Source organism: Monodon monoceros, unplaced genomic scaffold (genome assembly GCF_005190385.1).
Source record: "Monodon monoceros isolate NGI ecotype Baffin Bay Population unplaced genomic scaffold, NGI_Narwhal_1 Super_Scaffold_14, whole genome shotgun sequence".
Lineage (NCBI taxonomy): Eukaryota > Metazoa > Chordata > Mammalia > Artiodactyla > Monodontidae > Monodon > Monodon monoceros.
Genome location: NW_021703770.1, coordinates 3164865 through 3179551, shown reverse-complemented (window position 1 = coordinate 3179551; position 14687 = coordinate 3164865). Strand labels below are relative to the sequence as shown.

The window sequence follows — 14687 nt, the reverse complement described above, 5'->3', positions numbered from 1 at the left end:
AAGGCCAGACTCTATCAGACTCTTAGAGGAAAACATAGGCAGAACACTCTATGACATAAATCACAGCAAGATCCTTTTTGACCCACCTCCTAGAGAAATGGAAATAAAAACAAAAATAAATAAATGGGACCTAATGAAACTTAAAAGCTTTTGCATAGCAAAGGAAACCATAAACAAGACGAAAAGACAACCCTCAGATGGGAGAAAATATTTGCAAATGAAGCAACTGACAAAGGATTAATCTCCAAAGTATACAAGCAGCTCATGCAGCTCAATATCAAAAAAACAAACAACCCAATCCAAAAATGGGCAAAAGACCTAAATAGACATTTCTCCAAAGAAGATATACAGAATGCCAACAAACACATGAAAGGATGCTCAACATCATTAATCATTAGAGAAATGCAAATCAAAACTACAACGCGATATCATCTCACACCGGTCAGAATGGCCATCATTAAAAAATCTACAAACAATAAATGCTGGAGAGGGTGTGGAGAAAAGGGAACTCTCATACACTGTCGGTGGGAATGTAAATTGATTCAGCCACTATGGAGAACAGTATGGAGGTTCCTCAAAAAGCTAAAAATAGAATTACCATACGACCCAGCAATCCCACTACTGGGCATATACCCTAAGAAAACCATAATTCAAAAAGAGTCATGTACCACAATGTTTATTGCAGCTCTATTTACAATAGCCAGGACATGGAAGCAACCTAAGTGTCCACCGACAGATGAATGGATAAAGAAGATGTGGCACATATATACAGTGGAATATTACTCAGCCATAAAAAGAAATGAAATTGAGTTATTTGTAGCGAGGTGGATGGACCTAGAGTGTGTCATACAGAGTGAAGTAAGTCAGAAAGAGAAAAACAAATACCGTATGCTAACACATATATATGGAATCTAAAAAAAAAAAATAAAGGTCATGTAGAACCTAGAGACAAGACGGGAATAAAGACACAGACCTACTAGAGAATGGACTTGAGGACACGGGGAATGGGAAGGGTAAGCTGCAACAAAGTGAGAGAGTGGCATGGACATATATACACTACCAAATGTAAAATAGATAGCTAGTGGGAAGCAGCCGCACAGCACAGGGAGATCAGCTCGGTGTTTTGTGACCAGCTACAAGGGTGGGATACGGAGGGTGGGAGGGAGGGAGACGCAAGAGGGAAGAGATATGGGGATATATGTATATGTACACCTGATTCACTTTGTTATAAAGCAGAAACTAACACAGCATTGTAAAGCAATTCTACTCCAATAAAAACATTAAAAAAAAAAAAAAAAACCTAGGCTGTCAATGCATTTGTTTCTAGTCTCTTCTATGAGCTCTTAAATCTGCTTCATTTCTTTGATTTTGTCTTCAGGTTTCTCCTAGAAACTGAATGGAAGCTGACTTAAAGCTTTCTGGGTCAGTATATAGGAGATTTGGGGCATTACTCTAATTTTTGTGCCAAGTCTCTGTCTTTTCTGTTTTCCCAAAGTCTGATACAGGTCAGTGGCTCTCCAGTGTGGCTCTCCTCCAAACAGTGTCTTCTGCTTTGTGCCACTGACATCTTAAACACATGACCTCTGGGGTCACCACTGAAAGGAAAGACAGGCCAGAGAATCAAGCAAGATGTTTTAAGAGTGGGGAAAGAGGCCTATATCGCTTCTCCTCCCATTTAAATGGCCAGAACCTAGTCCCAAAGCCTAAATCTAATTGCAAGGAAAACAGTCCTTAGGGACACCTAAAAGAATGAAGCGGGGGTTTCCCTGGTGGTGCAGTGGTTGAGAGTCCGCCTGCCGATGCAGGGGACGTGGGTTCGTGCCCCGGTCCGGGAAGATCCCACATGCCGCGGAGTGGCTGGGCCCGTGAGCCATGGCCGCTGAGCCTGCGCGTCCCGAGCCTGTGCTCTGCAAAGGGAGAGGCCACAACAGTGAGAGGCCCACGTACCGCAAAAAAAAAAAAAGAATGAAGGCGGTTTGGGACCATCTCCACAGTCTCTTCCACACCCACCCGAACACCAAGGTTCCACGTGTCCTAATTTAGCGCATCTGCAGGGGGTGGTCGCTGCTGGGGTCACACAGCACTGACATCGGGGGAAATCCCTTCTAGAATCTCCAAATTCTGGCTCCGATAGCAGTGACCCTTACACTAAGACCACAGTAAAGAGAAAAGGCCTTCTCTTTGACGTCAAGACTTCCACTGGGGGATATGCGCCCAGCTAGATGTCAAGAAAGAACCAAATGAATAACCACTATTCTGGGCAAAGTCAATTACAGGCCCTCGCCATCTATCAAGAACGGGCTGAGAGATTTGGGTCCAACAAATCCATTCACAGTGAAACGCTTTATTTTCAGTCCTTGTTTCCACATTAACACAACACTAAACGTACCTTGGCAGAGTTAGAGTCAACCCCTGGCCAACTGTCTTTCTGGCTGTAACGGTGCCCCCCCGCCTCTCTAACTTGGTCATCAGTATTTGCAGTGGTCAAAGCATCTGGGACACCACCTCCCGGATTCCCTCCTTTCCCTCCATGTATGCTTAGGACACGTGGTGGACCCTCCCACAGTGCAGATCAATGCCACAGTCAATCCTACACTCCAGCCTCAAATCACCCCAAACACCTAGCTCTGGTGAAGAGCCACCGTATTCTCAGGAAGCCTCATTCTCCTACATCTGGTCACCCACAGCTGACTTTCCTTATGAAGCCATTTTTCTGAAATAACAAATCACCTTTCCAGAAAGACTGAATGTGGGATAGAGGCTGGAGACCAGCAGAGCTGCATGGAGACGTGGGTGCTAGAGGTGGGCTGTCAGGCTGCTGTGATTACAGCAACGCCGGCTTTGGTTCAAGGAGCCCAGCCTCCCTGCCAGACACTGTCTGGGTGTTTCAGATTCATTCCACGCTCGATCAGCAGTCACCCTGTGCGGTCAGCCCTGTTATCCTTTGAACAGGATAACAGGATCCTAACAACTACCTGAGCAGCCTCACTCGTACCCCTCGCCCTCTTGGTCACTGGGTCTCAGTCTCACTGGCCAGAGCATCCTTTATCATGCGACTTTTTCTCACCTCTGGGCCTTTGCCACAGCAACACTTTTTTTTGTTTTAGCCCCACCGCGCATCTTGTGGGATCTCAGCTCCCTGACTAGGGATTGAACCTGGGCCACGGCAGTGAAAGCACCGAATCCTAACCACTGGCCCACCAGGGAACTCCCCTGCCATAGCAATCCTTTAGCTCAAACATTCTTCCTCCTCCAGGGCCACTGTCAGCTCATTGGATGCCTCTGTGCTACCAGAAAGAAATTTCCCTCCTAGGTGAATGAATTAGGGGGGGAAAAACGGTCCCTTGTCTGGGTGGGCACGACCCTATCGATGCACAGCTTGGCAAGTGGAAAGTGGGTGGGATTTCAGCCCCAACTCACCTGCTCCACCGGGCATCTATGTACAGTGTACAACTTATACAGCTGTACATGGCAGCCCTATTTCCCCCCTCACTTCTCCTGGCTGTTTCATCCTTCACATCCCAGCCTACATTCCCTTTGCTCAGGGAAGCTGCCCTGTCCCTCAGACCAGGTCAGATCCCCCCATGCAGCTTCTTTGCATTCATGACAATATTATTAAGAATTTATGTTCTCTCTCCTTTCTTCCCTGACAACAGGAAACATATGCCACTTGCTTCTATCTAAATTCCCAGACTTAAGCATGCAGTGCATGTTGGATATGCAATGAATGCTTATAAAATAAAGGACCAAACACAAAGTTTGCACATCCCGCCTCAGAGCAGGTGTCTGGAACTAAACCTTATGCCCTTCCTCCCCTGCCACCCTCCTTCTCTTAGCAATATTACCCCACTGCTGGTTCTTGGGCAAGTGAGCGACAGAGACGATTCTCTGAACTAGTAGCCTGGCAGGCTGATGGTGTGTTAGACATCATGTAATGGGAACCTGCCCAAGGGCCCAACTCCCTCTTTCCTGACCAGGCAATGTACAAAGCCTCGATCTCTTTCAGCCCCTAATTTCCTTGATGTAGACTCCCCATGACCTGTCATGACACCCACAAAGAGGGCAAAGGCAGGCACATGGCAAAGACCTCTGGACACTATCAGCTCGCTCCTGGGTTCCTTAATTCCTTTTTGCTTAAAACTCCGGTTACTGATCAAGTCTATCATCTGTCTGTTTCCTCAAGGGCATGACCTGGGTTTACCCTGGGAAAGGGGGGTAAAATGTGCTTGGAGTGATTTAACTGTGAGTGTTGAGATTAACGACTATGCCCTCACAGAATGCTTTCAAGTGGAACAAAGAGACTCATTAGACAATCATTACATTTAAGCAAAATAAGAGAAGTATGCCCAAAGTGCAAATGTAGGACAGACAGATTAGTGGCTTAGGGTTATCTGGGGTGGTCAAAGAAGGCTTCACAAAAAAGGCAATGACTGAATTGGGTTTTGAAGGCTAAATAGGAGTTCTTTGGGTGGGAAGAGTGATGGGAGAGGGTCAGAGAAGGATATTCTGGGCAGAGAGGATCACATATATTCCCTTCTGTGAGTTAAACACTCATTTATTCAATGTAAAAGCCTAAATTAGGGTCGTCCATTAGGACCCTTGACAGACAACTAGTACATCTACTTAATTTGCAATCTCTCCATCCTACTTCAGTTGCAGCTCTGACATCCGTTTATCTTTCCACTCTGCTCAACTCACCTCTGTGTTGCCCAGGCAACTATTCTACTCTTTCCTGGACCACTGCAACAGCCTCCAACCTTGCCTCTCTGGCCTCAGCCCTCTCCTTCAATCAGTCCCCTGTACAGCAGCAAGAAAGATAACCCACCCGATTGTGCCAATCCCCTGCTTGTAATATTTTTGTGCCTAACCTAGTTCACAGGGCTCCTAATGATCAGATCACTGGTGACCTTCCTGGCCCCATGTCTGTCCACAATGACCTCCCTGGAGTCCCCAGATGTGCCACGCCCCTTCACTCCCCGCCCTTGGCCCTGCTGTAACCCTTCCTCACCCCTCCCCTCCCCTCAACCACTGACAATCCATTTATTAGACTCAGATTAGAGATCCTTCACTCTGAGAAGTGTTTCCTGACTACATCCGACTTCATTAGTGAAAAATTGCCTTTATTCCACATTGCCTGCTTTCAGATGTCTTGTCCCTCTCCAAAGAGTCTAGGCAGGATGGGGGATGCCAGGTAGCAAAGATGAGGTAGGTGCATCCCTTCCCAGACTGCCCTGCGACCTTCCTTTATGCTTCACTAACAGACCCCTATCCGAAGACCGACCCCCTGCAGTGTGAGGTCCTCCTCTCTCTCTAGGCTGTGCTTGTCTAATTCATCACGAGGTCAATGAAAATAGGTGCTCTATAGAAACATGTTAAATAAAGTAATAAACCAAAGCTTCAAGCCAAGGATATTCTCTCTAAAACAGGAAAGATGGGCCAAATGACTTCAAAGGTTCTAAAGGTACTGATGTCTAGCCTTGGAAGATGGAGGGCTTGGGAAGCCACTAGTCCATGGCAAGAGATGGATCTAAACCCAGTCCTGCACCCTGTTACCTACTAGCTGAAAAATCGACTTAAATTTCCTCCTGCAGAGAAGCCTGCCCTCAATCACCCTGATAATCTTGAGACCACCCCGTTACATGTTCCAGCAGTGCTACAGCACTGTAAATGATTCTTTCTTAATGTTTATCTTCCATGAAATTACTTTTTCAATATTTTTTTTCTGGCAAAATTGTAAATTCCAGGAAACTAGGGATGGGGCTAATTTGTTCACGATGACTTCACTCATCCTCCCGCTTGAGCATTAACTACAAGCATTGTCTGAAAAAGCGCATGAGGAATGGTTTAGACTCAGGCTCCTCAAAAACAAATTATTATTATTTGCAAAAAGGAGCACACTTTAATATAATTATTGATTCAAGAGATACCTGGATTAAATACTTGGTGCGGAGTGTGGCAGACACAGCCCCAACGCTTACAGGAGGATTAAAGGAGACGAGCAGGTGAGAAATGATTCCAAGTGGACAGAAAGCAGGGGTCAGACTCAGCATCCCTGGGCTCACGCCCCAGCCCTGCCAGGGACCGGCTATCTGACGCTGAGCAATTTGCTGAAGTTATTAGAGCTTCAGTTTCCTCAACTGTATCGTGTGAATCTAGGCAGGGAGCTGAAAGGGAGCATAATGAAAACACCCAGCGCAGAGCCTAACATGAGGGAGTGTTCGATATATTTAGCTGATATAATTATGCTAGAAGGTAACTGTGATTTGCGGTGTCACCATCACACCATCCCTGGGGGAGAGGAGACGGTCGGGAGACAGGGATGCTCAAAGGGGGAACCACCTTTCCCATCTTGAATCCCAGGCAAAATTCACAAAGTGAGCGGGTTTCTTCCTCTCCATTAAGACAACAAGAAGAAACAGGTCAGAGTGGTGCAATGACTTGTCCAAGCTCTCGTAGCTCATCCATGGAAGAACCTGGCCTTAGCCCTACCGGGTCTTCTTCCTCCAAATCTGGTGATCTTGCCTGTATGCCCTGCTGTGTCTGCATCTTGTATTCACTTGGTACGTGTTCACTGAGCGTCTGCCGCGCTGGAACCTGAAGATGCAGTGGGGAAACGCAGGGCAGTCTGGGAAGGGAGGCACCTACCTCATCCTTGCGAGCTGACATCCCCCATCCTGCCTAGACTCTTTGGAGAGGGACAAGACGTCTGAAAGCAGGCAATGTGGAATAAAGGCAATTTTTCACTAATGAAAAGGGTGGTGCCTAAATAAGCAATACTACAGGCTTTTGCATGAAAAGCCCATTTCCACTGATTTATCTCCTCTTTTAGAAATGACCTGTGCAATCATGTTGGATCCATATGCAGATGGATGCAATATACCACATAGAGAAAGCCCATCATAGCCTGTGCACCATTTAGCAACCTACTATTTATTCCACAGGATTTTAGTAAGTGAGAAAATCATTTAAATGAGAAATTTACAACTATTTAATTTTAATGGAGTGGGAGAACACAACAGCGTTTGCCATCGTACTTCCCAAAGTAACAGAAGGCATTAAATGCAGTTTTTGTGAAAACTATAACCCATGCTTTCCTTTAAGTAACTACTGTTTTCCTGGTAACTTCTGGTCCTTCCTCGGGTACTTTAACCTTAGAGCACAGCGTTCACACGTTTCAAACAGCTGCTGTCTGCACCCTCTGAAATCCCTTCGGTTTCATTCACAGACAAATATCTGTGGAGCACACTCCATGTGTAGGTAGCACACTGGTGAAATGAGTTTTGACAAAGCACACACAGGGCCAGAGCGCTGAATTGCAGGTTTGCACTTTTGCATTTGGGGAAGTTATGTGAGTTCACCAGACTCTGCTTTCTTATGCCCATAATCAGGAAACAAAAACCAAGGAACAATCATTGTTCTCGGGGCCGAATTATGACTTTTGTGGGCCCCAGGCACTTTCATCCACTAAAAAATAGATTTAAAATTATGTTTGTATGATTGCACTGATACGAAGATTAATATAATCCATATTGGATTATATCCATCTTTTGGTTCTGATTTTAAATGAAATTAAAACATTTCTGTTGGCCCCTGAAAGTACTCTGGGCCCTCAGCACTGAGCCTACTGTGTCTGATGGCTAAGTCATCTGTGGTCACATCTTATATAAGATCAAGAATCTAATGAGATCTCAACTCACCTCATCTGTCCCTCCAACATTAACTGAGCACCTACGATGTGCCAACAACTCAGATGGGCACCAAGAGCAACAGAAATGATAACATTCCACCAGGCAGGTCAGGCAGCCAGTTTCCTTAGTGCTACGTCACAAATTCCTCATACAGAGCCTGAGACATAGTAGACGCTTGATAATTATCTGATTAGCCACCAAACCAATGGCAGTGTCTCTACCTACGGAGATGTCACCATCCACAGTCAACCTAATGATGCGTTAACAGTAATAATGAATGTCTGTGTCTCATCCTCATGACTCCAGATCCTCAAGAAAGGAAGATGCTGACAATAACAAGCAAGCGTATGTTTAAAGCAAAGGGCAAAGAGCAAAGAACCCAATAAAAATGGAGCAGAAGGAAAACGAGGAAGCGCATGCCTGGGAGAGGGGAGATTTCTGCTTGGAAGTCAGGTCCGTGCCTCACTTTCCCTCCCACCTCCGTGCTCACCAGACCCACGCCTCCCATCAGTGAGGGCAGGGCCGTCACGCCACAAGGCTCAGCACAGAAGGACTTGCAAAGCCAGGTCCTGTGTGCGCATGCGCTGTGTGAGCATTATTCCCTTCAAGGAAGATGCCGTTCTTCAGTTCTCGGCAATCTGACTTAAAAGGGAGCTGGCATTTCCTCTCAATGACACACGTTCCTCTGCCTGGGGAACCGCCTTCTAAGGGGAGCAGAGGATGGAGGGACTTCACTTTGGTGGCCAAGGTATTCATCTTGGGCAGTCATCTGCTCTGGCAGCACGGTTTCTGTGATCTCCACAGGTGAGCACAGGACTCGGGAGGCTCAGAGCACCGGCGGGAAACAGATCTGTTGGAGAGTTAAATGCCTAACCACCTGCATACGAGGGCTTTCGTGCTCTCGCATATTCTGATGTTCTCAGAGTCCACGATCTCAGACACTCGTTCATTGAACAAAGGCTTCCTGAGCACGCGCACTGAGCCAGGCACACGCAGGGGAACGAAGCAGAAAAGCACCTGCCCTCGTAGAGCGGATGAACCAAAGCCCCTTCTTTGGTTGACCGTCAATCTAGTGGCTGATGACGGGTAGTGGGCTGGCATCGGGCTGACTGAGTTAAAACGCCAGCTTGGTCCCTGCCCAGCTGTGTGACTTTACAGATGTGGCTTAACCTCTCTCTGTCTCAGTTTCTTCAGCTGTCAATGAAAATAGGAAACTTTTTTGTGGACATTGACAGAGTCCACACGCAGCGGTGGTTTAACAGAGTCCCTCGGTGCAGAGCAGGTGCTCAAAAATGTGATTTCAAACGATCAGCATCACACTTTTCACACGATCGTGGAATTCAAAACTTTTCATTTCTCCTTTGCCTCACACACTGGATCTCATGACCCATTGAGGGTAAGGACTGAGTTTTATTTGTTTTAGCCCCTGCAGCACAGAGATGCTAGCACAGAGTAGGGGCTAAGTAAAGGACTGGCAGACAGATAAAGAGACAGACACACTGATGCTCCTGCTGAAGAAGCAGAGCTCTGAGAATGAGGAGAGTTCTAAAGTCTGCATCTCTCCACCACGTGGCCATTCCTCCCCCGGGGAATTGGAACAACCCCACTTATTTCATTCAGTGAGAAGGAAGTGGGTGTGCAGCTTCCCTGGACCGAGAAAGGGATTCTCCTACTTTTGAGTCACTGGATTCCTGATCTTCAAGAAGAGTCTGTCAGACTCGGAGCATTGATTAAATGTGATGGTTAATTTCTCATGTCAGTTGGGCCCATCTATGGCACCCAGATAGGTGGTCAAGCATTATTCTAGATGTCTCTGTGAAGGTTATGTTTCAGAGGAGATTAACCTTTAAATCATTAGACTCTGAGTAAAGCAGATCACCCTCCACAATATGGGTGGGCCTCGTCCAATCAGTTGAAGACATTAAAAGAAAACAACTGATGAACGCAAGACCCGCCCTCCCCACCCTAAAGAAGAAGGAAGTTGGCCATTTGGTCAGCAGAAGGCCTTTGGACTTGAACTGTAACTCTTCCCTGGGTCTCCAGCCAGCTGGTCTGACCTGCAGGTTTGGACTTGCTGGCCTCCACATTTGCATGAGACAATTCCTTACAGTAAACCTGTCTGTCTCTCTGTCTCTCTGTCTCTGTCTCTGTCTCTCTCTCTTTATATATATGAATATATGCACAGGCATATTATCCTACTGATTCTGTTTCTCTGTAGAATCTGAATGAATACATCAAGCATACGTCGTGTCCCCAGTTGTACCAGGCAGTGTCAGGGGTATCACAGTAAAAACAGCATAGCAAAGACTGAAGGAGGCCTCCAGCACGATCTCATCCAATCCTCTTTCTAGACATTGAGAAACTGGGGCCCAGAGAGGGCAAGTATCTGGCTCAGGGTCACACAGCAGGGTACAGCCAAGAACAGGAAACATCTAAGATCCTTCGTTCCATGTCCTATCCACAAGATAACGCTGAGGTTCTTGTAGTAATGTTTGATTTCATTACATGGATAACTTCAAAGAAAAATAAGACCAGCAGAGGATTTTATTGTGCCAAGCTCTCCGCTCCAGGCTTTTATATGCTTATTTCATTTAATCTTCTCAGCAACCCTGCAAGGCAGGCATTAGTATCCTCTTTGACAGATAAGCCATGAGTGGGAGAGGGAAAATAATTCCCCCGGGGCAGAGCTGCTGGCTTTCGGGGAAGGGGACCGTAAGCTCTGGCTCCAACCTTGAATGTGAAGCTCTCCCTGCCTAAGATGCTGCAGGAAAGAGCAGGGCTGCAGGACCAGAGGGACCTGGGCTTACGGGAAACGGAGCGTGACACGTCACAGCAAGCCTCACCTCCCCATGATTTTCCAGGCCAATGGGCTCATTTTGCTGTGAATCTCTGGTTTCTGCACATGTCTCTGCACAGAAAGGCTTATTTTGAAGGGAACACCTGTTCTCTAATCGCTCCAGCGGATGCTGCAATCTGCGTGGACTTCGATGTTATTTGCTACTGCGCTGGGCTTCTTGGGGATTTGGGAGGCACAGCCCCCAAGGGAGGCGGGGGAGTGGATTTTGTTCTTTGCTTGGCAGCCCTTGCCAGGTGGGAAGGCACAGGATGGGCACGAGGCTCTGAGCCTGCATAACTGGATGGGACCCAAATGGAAAAGGCACAGGGAAAGAATCAGGTCCTGAAAATACCCCACTGAGCTGCGAGCAAGTTCACCGCTGAGCATCCACAAATAAGCTATTTTATCTGACTCTGGTAAAAGTCAGGTACATCTTCTTTGACACACATCCCCCAGAACAGCTAAGAAAAGAATGGGGAAAAAAATTCTGCTGTACTGTGTGCCCGCTATGGGTCTATTTCTATACTGTTTCTACACAGACTAAGGCCTAAAATCCCTTCTAAACTATAGGTATTATCCCATTTTAGAGTTGAGCAGCCTGAGTTTTTACAGGGCGAATAGGGTCGTCCACGGCACAAAGCACTGAGCAGAGCAGGTATTCGAAACCAGAAGCTTCTCTCTGCCACATCACTGCCACATCTTCTCTTCAGATGTCACCGAATCAGATAGGCTGAAAGGGTCTACAGTGTTCCCTACCCCACCCCATGCCAGGTCCAGGGTTTCTGCCAAGGGCAGTCCTGCTTGGCGCCCACATGTCCATGGAGGTGTCTCACTCTCCTGCCCTCCCGCCGCCGTCTGTCTGCTGCCGTGTTAAGGCAAGGAACACCTTGCGGCTCAGCCCTCTCGCCGCTCAGAGTTCTATATAAACACGACCATGCACTTGGATCAATCATTCGCCCAACACACATTTCCTGAGCACCCACTATGTGTGCCAGGCATGGTGCTGGGCCCTGAAGGTGTGGAGCTAAAGGCAATGGCCTCTGTCCCCAACCACTCGGAGCCCAGTGGAGGAGATGCCTAGAGTTGACTGTGGTGAAAACATTTGGGAGAGGGAATTTCTTGCTAGGAAATCAGAGAGTGCTTCACGGAGGTGGTGGCAAGTGAATGAGGCATGAGAGGCTGTGCAAACAGGAAGGAACAGAGAGTCCCTTCAGGGCAGACACCAGATCACCATCATCCCCATATGCTCCTGTGGCCCCAGCAAAGGCCCTTGTCTTGGGATGTAAGTGTCAAAAGATGCTTTGAACTGATCTATGACCCCTGATGTTCCAAACCATGTTCCCTGGAAAACCGAGTCTGAACTGGAGATTTTCACGTGGATCTACTGGGGAGGCTCTTGGAGCCAGAGGAATGAGAAGTAGGACTGTACAGACGGAGAAGCTGGGCTGTGATTTGGTCCCAACAAAGCCTTCAGTCAAGCTCCGGCAGGTCTGGAGCAGGGACTGACCTGCGGCAGGGGTCGGGGGTGACCTAGGGGGGGCACACAGCAGCCCCTGATGAGGAAGGGTCTGCGCCTGGCCTTGGGGATACAGAGGGAGCAGGAAGTCCCTGGCTTCCATCCCTCCCCATCCCATCCTGGAGCCCTGAAGCCGTCCATGCGCACAAGGTAATAAGGAAATGCCCACCCCTGCTGGCTGGGTCTCTGCTTTCCTCTCCCTTGCTACTGTCCCCAGGTCCTTTGCCAATGCTCAGGACGCTGGTTCCTAAGGCTCGGTGGTTGCCGGAGGTCCTGCATCTACAGGAGTCCACCTGCACAGCAGTTCTCTTTGGCTCTAAAGTCTGTGCCCTCCTGGGCACAGAGCCCAGTCCTGGGTTCAGGTCCCCTGTCCCTCAGGAGGGTCTTGGCAATTTTCTTCTAAGCTCCACTCCTGAGAACACGTGACACAGCCGCCAGGACAAGATGGAGACTTGACGGGGCCGCTTTTGCGGCCAGGCTTCCTGGTTGGGCTCAGAGCTGGGAAAGGTGATGTCACAGGAGAGCCAGCTGAGTGTAGGACCTGATGTGCTGGAACGTCTGAGGACAGGGCTTGGCTGCACAGGGACATGCAGCATCTCTTTTGGGGGCCGGCTGAGTGGGCAAATTTTCCCAATTACGACACGAGTTGTATGACGGTTAACTGTGTGTGTCAACATGACTAGGACACCAGATATTTGGTTAAAAATCGTTCTGGGTGTGTCTGTGAGGCTGTTTCTGGATGAGATGAACGTTTCAAAGAGCAGAATGAGTAAAGCAGATCGCCCTCCCCAGTGTGGGTGGGCAACATGCAATCCATTGAAGGTCTGAGCAGAACAAAAAGGCTGAGTGAGAGAGGGTTTCTCTCTCTTCCTGTCTTTGCACTGGGACATAGGTTTTCTCCTGCCTTAAAACTCAGACTCAGGGACTTCCCTGGTGGTCCAGTGGTTCAGAATCCGCCTTCCAAAACAGGGGACGCAGGTTTGATCTCTGGTCAGGGAACTAAGATCCCACATGCCACGGGGCAACTAAGCCCACAGGCCCCAACTAGAGAGCCCGTGTGCCGCAACAAGGATCCCGCATGCCGCAACTGAGACCCGATGCAGCCAAAATAAATAAATAAATAAATGTTTAAAAACAAAACAAACGAACAAAAAAACTCAGACTCAGATAGGAGTTTACACCATTGTCTCTCCCACGTCTCTAGGATGCAGATGTCACATCGTGGGACTTTTCATCCTCCATGATAGCATGAGACAATTTCTTATAATATAGAAGGGAGATGCATAAATGTCTCGTATCTATCTATCTATCACCTCTTATTGATTCTACTTCTCTGGTGAGCCCAGACAAATACAATCCGGTTATTTCTGAGCAGGCCCCTAATAACAGCAATCGTGTATTGGCTCAAAAGAAATACAGAGTAATGCTGTAGATGCCTACAGCCCTGTGCATCACAGAAGTGTAACAACAGGTGTTTCTTAGGAAGAAGGACCAAGGGGAAGGACAGGGTACGCATATTTACTGAGCACCTACTGAGTACCAAGTACTGGTCTAAGCACTTTTTATCCATTACAGCAACGAATACACATATTATCCTGTGAGGTTATTAACTATTAGCAACCCCACTCTACAGGTGGGAAAACTGAGGCTCAGAGAAGTAAGCAGATGAAGGATCGAGCCAGGTTTTGAAATGAGCTTAATGTGAATGGGCTTTTGAGGTTCCACACGGTCCGGGGGATGCCCCTCACAGCACATCCCATGACCTCCACGGAACCATCTCCTTCGAGTTACCATATGGAAGAGGTGCCATATGAAGACGCTACTCCCTGCATCAACCCTGGGGCCTGGCACTGGGAATACGTTTGATGAATGCAGCAGCCATCAAAGAAGGGATGGATGCATCGATGAGAGGAAGGGATGCAGGGAGCAAGGAATCTCTACCAGAGACATTGGAAAGGAGCCGAAATCTCATAGAACAGACGCAGCCTGCAAAGTGAAGGCCTCTGCCCCCAGGCAGACATTACCTCTGAGGAAGTCGGCTTGCAGTATCCAGCTCCAAAGACCAGGTTTTCCAGGGAAAGGCTAGACTGTTCTGGTCCTGTATCTGGGCCGCCTTTCCCAAGCCAGGAGCCTCTTCCTGGACGAGTAAAACTGAAAAGAAGGGAATAGAAAGAATTGCAAATTTATATAATTTTTTCTAAAAGGATGTGAAGAAAGTGATGGGGCCATTAATTCAGCCCCTTGATGCTGTTATCGGGGAGCCTATGAGATAAGCCATTTCGAAGAAGTAGCTCACCCTCGAGGGATGCTTGGGTGGGACTTTCTGATGCTGCCGTGACAAGTGGGTGCAAGTGGCATGTGAGCCTGGAGGCCAAGGATGACACACATCCCACTATGGGCACAGAGAAACGCCCCCTAAATGCCCACAACCTGCCTGCTGAGACTCACTGAGGCAGAAGTTACTTAACCACCTGGGCAGGTGGGACGGGCTTCTGGCCAGAGGCCAAGGGGAGCCCCCACCTGACCTGGTCTGAGCCCTCCCCTCTCCTTTCATTGGCATAACCCGAGCGCGATCCCTCGACCCCCAACCCCTCCCTGAACCTCTGTTCTTCTGTGGAAGAGCGTAAAACGATACCCACCTCCACGA

At 48.0% G+C, this 14687-nt stretch overlaps 1 protein-coding gene across 1 annotated transcript in view; it reads right to left on the bottom strand.

The window, feature by feature from the left end:
* The window catches only part of FAM135B (family with sequence similarity 135 member B), a 162699-nt gene that overhangs the window by 59645 nt on the left and 88367 nt on the right, over window positions 1–14687 (bottom strand). Inside the window, exon 6 of the mRNA XM_029222947.1 lies at window positions 14065–14191. Within this exon, the coding sequence (XP_029078780.1) occupies window positions 14065–14191 (127 nt within the window). The remainder of the gene's footprint in view (window positions 1–14064; window positions 14192–14687) is intronic.